Source organism: Octodon degus, unplaced genomic scaffold (assembly GCF_000260255.1).
Source record: "Octodon degus isolate 3935 unplaced genomic scaffold, OctDeg1.0 scaffold00094, whole genome shotgun sequence".
Classification (NCBI taxonomy): domain Eukaryota; kingdom Metazoa; phylum Chordata; class Mammalia; order Rodentia; family Octodontidae; genus Octodon; species Octodon degus.
The window spans coordinates 8626425-8631609 of record NW_004524670.1 but is presented as its reverse complement, the minus strand read 5'-3'; the positions used below and the strand labels follow the sequence as shown (position 1 = coordinate 8631609).

Here is a 5185-nt window from a genome sequence, read left to right as displayed (position 1 = left end):
GCACTGGTCAGAGGTACTGTGGTGTGTGCCCATGTGTACACTTGCCCAGGGATCAGGATATCACAATGCCACTCAGGAAAGTGGTGCAGCTGTCCTTGTTTTCTGTGTACAATTGTCCTATACATGCCCTGGTGTGTGAAGCCCTTTTGCCCTCTCTGTGTGCCTTGACGGGGGAGGGTGGTGGATTGTGGCCAATGCCACATATTCATTGACCACTCACTCCGGCAGTCCATCACTCAGCCTTGCCCTTAAGAGCTCAGAGTTGAATAGAAAACAGAAAGTAAGAAAACGATAGCGTAGTTTGTAGAGACCGGCAGTTATCTCAGATTTACTGTAGCTGTTGCTGTCATCTAAGGCAAGTGACTTAAACCACTTCATGAAAATCCATTGAGCTCAGGCCTTTTTACTTTGGTGGATTGTTTCTTGAGAGTTTCAGGCAGGATGATCTTCCCTCTGTCACGATTTTGGTGGCAGATGTCACTGCTGTTACAACTGCCTACATACTTAGTACCTGTCACCAGACTATGAACTATAATTCAGAGGGTGAATTACTGTCTAGCTTTTTACCTTTGGAAGCGGTATGGCTTTGGAACTTACATTTGAATACAAAAGCTGCTGGCTATTAATTCTGCTGTCCATGACTAGGGTGTGTGAGGCATTGATTCTGGATACAAATTTAAGAAGTTGTCAACAAACTCAGTAGTCAAGAGACATTTAATGCAATATATCTCTAAAAAATTGACATTAATGCAAAAAATTACATTGCACAAAACATTGACATTTTAAGTAAAGATAGACTCTCACCAGAAATTGCCTGACTTTACTCACTACTTCACAGTACTGGCTATGTTGTACTAAATTTGCAAAAGTTGGGTTACTTTCTCAATAATTTTGGCTCTTACATATGTATTGATTTCAAGGAGTGGTCACACACACTATGAAGGAAAAACTGCTATCTTGTGGAAGCGCATCAGAGGACATGAATCATCATCCATGGCCGACATTTCAAGTGGTGGACAGAGGTGAGAAAATACTGTTGAGAAGTGGGGGCAACTGACCTGGATCTTGAAGGGCAAGTAGGAGTTCCATAGCTCCTTGGGAGGTGGATGGTCAGAAGGACGTAGGAGGAATGACTTTATATGAAGTAGACAAATAAGAAGTTGGGAGATAGATAAGCAGGAAGTAGGGAGATATCCAAATAACTCTCAAATTATCTAATTTCAACAATATTTCAATGTATATGCTAATTTTTCCATTTCATTGAAAAGGCCTCATGAATTGAGATATTTAAGCTTTTGTGTCTGACTTATTTCACTTAGTGCTGTATTCTTAAGTTTTATCCATTGGCCTATGAATGCCTCAAGCTTGTTTCTTTATAACACATGAGTGCTCCATTGTGTATAAATACCACAGTTTATCCATTCATCTGTTGATGGATATACACTATTTCCAAGATCTAGCTATTAGAAATTGTGCTACTATAAACATGGGTGTGCATATAGCTCTATAATATGATGCATTTAATTCTTTTTGGACAATGTTTACAAAAAACCTAGAAGATGAGTCAAATAGAATTTGTATTTTGAGTTTTTTGAGGAATCTACATTGATTTCCATAGTGGTTGTACTAATTCATATTCCCACTGACAATATAGAAGAATTCCTTTCTCTCTACTTTCTTGCCAGCATTTTCTGTTATATTATTTTTAGTGATGACCATCTAGGATAAAATGGTAGCTCAGTGTGGTTTCAATTTGTATTTCTCTAATGGCCAGCAATGTTGAACATTTTTCATGCATGCATTGACCATTTGTATGTTTTCTGAGAAGTGTCTGTTTATTCAGTCGCCCATTGCTTGGCTGAGTCTTTTATTTTGGGAGTTTAGTATTTTTTGATTTCTTCATATATTTTAGATATTAGTTCTTCATATATGTTAGATATTACTCTTCTATCTGAAGAGTTGCTGGAAATTTTTCTTCCTATTCCATAGGTTGTCTCTTTACTCTGTTGGTTCTTTTCTTTTTTCTTTCTTTCTTTTTTTTTTTTTTCATGTACTGCAGCACTTTATTTCTCCTTACACAATGATGTGTTGCTGGGGCCTAATGTTCTCACAGTAGAAAACCAAAAATTTGTCATCTTAAAAGAAGTGAGTACAAAAAAAATCCTTACATAAATTAAAAGAATGAATAAATTTACAGATGTAAATGCAAACTGTTTCCAACTCAAGGCAAGTAAACCACCGCCGGTATTCAGGTGGGAAAACAATGATGGTGGATGGAAACAGGGTTGTAAGGCTCGGACTCTCCCACCCTGTTAGACCAGCAAAAAGACCGGAGTCACAACTCATTCACCAAGTCCTGCCAGCCCGAGAAATCCTGTAACAGTCAGCTCCAACTCAATACCCTGCACAGATCTGTGCTGCGGCCACCCAGATTGCCAAGCCGCGGATTTCTCCAAGTGTGCTCAACTCAACCACCAAGTGACCGAACCACATTGACTAAGGGGATGAATCAAAGATATGCACAGGGTATAAAACAGACCAAAAAAGTTAACTGGAATACAAGGTCAAAATCAGCAACAAGTTCTACAATCCAGTGCTGATATCAGATACAAGCTTCAAGGACAAATTTCTTTCAAAGGCTTATTCCAGTTTCATGAGGCTAGCATGAGGTCTGTACATTTGCCAGGGCAAATTATACTTCGGAATCAGCTCATGCAGCAGGTGCCTGGCACCTGCTCAGTCCATTTAGAAGCATTTACGGTGCACAATGGAGGGGCCTGACTCATCATACTCCTGCTTGCTGATCCACATCTGCTGGAAGGTGGACAGCGAGGCCAGGATTGAGCCGCCAATCCACAAGGAGTACTTGCGTTCAGGAGGGGCGATGATCTTGATCTTCATGGTGCTGGGTGCCAGGGCTGTGATCTCCTTCTGCATCCTATCAGCAATGCCTGGGTACATGGTGGTGCCACCAGACAGGACTGTGTTGGCATACAGGTCCTTGCGAATGTCCACGTCGCACTTCATGATAGAGTTGAAGGTAGTCTCATGGATGCCACAGGATTCCATACCAAGGAAAGAGGGCTGGAAAAGCGCCTCTGGACACCGAAAGCGCTTGTTGCCAATGGTAATCACTTGGCCATCAGGCAGCTCATAGCTCTTCTCCAAAGAGGAGGAAGAAGCAGCTGTGGCCATCTCCTGCTCAAAGTCCAGGGTGATGTAGCACAGCTTCTCCTTAATGTCACGAACAATCTCCCTCTCAGCAGTGGTGGTGAAGCTGTAGCCACGCTCCATCAGGATCTTCATGAGGTAGTCTTTCAGGTCCCAGCCAGCCAGGTCCAGACGCAGGATGGCGTGGGGGAGGGCATAGCCCTCACAGATGGGCACTGTGTGGGTGACCCCATCACCAGAGTCCATGACGATACCAGTGGTGCACCCAGAGGCATACAGGGACAGCACAGCCTGGATAGCCACGTACATGGCTGGGGTGTTGAAGGTCTCAAACATGATCTGAGTCATCTTCTCTCTGTTGGCTTTCGGGTTCGAGGGGGCCTCTGTCAGCAGCACTGGGTGCTCTTCAGGGGCCACACGCAGCTCGTTGTAGAAGGTGTGGTGCCAGATCTTCTCCATGTCATCCCAGTTGGTGACAATACCATGCTCGATGGGATACTTCAGGGTCAGGATGCCACGCTTGCTCTGGGCCTCATCGCCCACATAGGAATCCTTCTGGCCCATGCCCACCATCACACCCTGGTGTTGGGGGTGGCTGACAATGGAGGGGAACACAGCCTGGGGAGCGTCGTCGCTGGCAAAGCCAGCTTTACACATGCCGGAGCCATTGTCAATGACGAGAGCGGCGATTTCTTCTTCCATTGCGATCTGGGGTGGCTGGGAAGCAGAGCAACAAGAGAACAAGCAACACAGGCCGGTGGCGGTGTCTGAGGCCTGGTTATTTTCTTTTCTGTGCAAAATATTTTAAAATTTAATACCGTCCCCTCTGTTGATTCTTGGCATTATTTCTTGTGCCATTGGAATTCTGTTCATAAAGTTCTTTCCTATGCCTATTTTATCTTTGACCAGATGAAGTATTTCTATTTTAACATTTAAGTATTTTTTTGTTTTTATTTTTCTAATTTTTAAAAGAGAATGTAAAATAATATTAAAACAGAAAAATTACAAGTGATGTAGAATTTCACTTAACAAAGTAATATGAATTTCACAGTGTTTGTTGTAATGCATAGTGTTATCTTCCAATCAGTTACTCATTATCAGATATATGCATGCAAAATTGGAAGAAGAAAAAAAGAAATATATAAGAAAAAGGAGAAACTATTGAAAAAGGAGATGAAACAAACTAAGCATTATCTGCTCCTTTCCACAGACCAGCAGAAATTGTTTTGTTTTTTGAGACAGGGTTTCACTATGCAATTCAAGCTAGTCTTTTTTTTTTTTTTTTTTTTTTTTTTTTTTTTAGAGAAGGGTCTACAGGGTGTTCAGGGTCTCACTCCTAGATTGGACTCGTAGTGATCTACCTGTTTACAGCCTCCCAAGATCTGGGATTACAGGTGTGTGATACCATGCCCTGTCTTAATTGCCATCTCAGTGTGCCTTGGGGTGGGGTTGGCACGGCAGGCCTAGGGATTGACCCCCAGCCCCTGTGCCTGCTTGCATCACTTTAATCTGCTGAGCTATTTGGCCAGCCCTCAAGCTAGTCTTGAACTCACTATGTAGCTGAGGTTGGCCTCTACATGGATCTAGACTCAATCTTCTGCATGTGGATCTCCAAAGGATATATTTCAATTTTCTTTTTGGTATCAGGAATCAAACTCAGGACCTTGCACTTGCCAGGCAGGTACTGTGCCTCTGAGCTATACCCCTGGCCCATGTTTCAGTTTTCTGATGTCCTCCTCAATTTACTTTTTCAGAGTGATGTAATTTTCATCGTAGATAGAGGTCTTTCACTTCCTTAGTTAGAATAATTCCTGTTAAATTTTTCTTGATGCTGTTGTGAATGGTATTGTTTTCTTAATTTCTAAGTGAGTTTGTCATTAGTATATAGAAATGTTATTGAGTATTTTGTATCCTGCTACATTACTGAATTTGGTTATTAATTCTAGGAGTCTTTTGGTGGAAGTTTTTGGGAGGTTTTGGGTCTTCTGAGTGGAAGATTATGTCATCTGCAAAT

General features: G+C 42.1%; 1 protein-coding gene across 1 annotated transcript; it reads right to left on the bottom strand.

Annotated features, from left to right (window-relative positions):
- Positions 1 to 2554: 2554 nt before the first annotated feature.
- Positions 2555 to 3940, bottom strand: LOC101563952 (actin, cytoplasmic 2-like). The gene has a single exon (XM_023722920.1). It carries the CDS (start codon positions 3871 to 3873, stop codon positions 2746 to 2748), a length of 1128 nt encoding a protein of 375 aa, XP_023578688.1. The 5' UTR covers positions 3874 to 3940; the 3' UTR covers positions 2555 to 2745.
- Positions 3941 to 5185: the final 1245 nt, after the last annotated feature.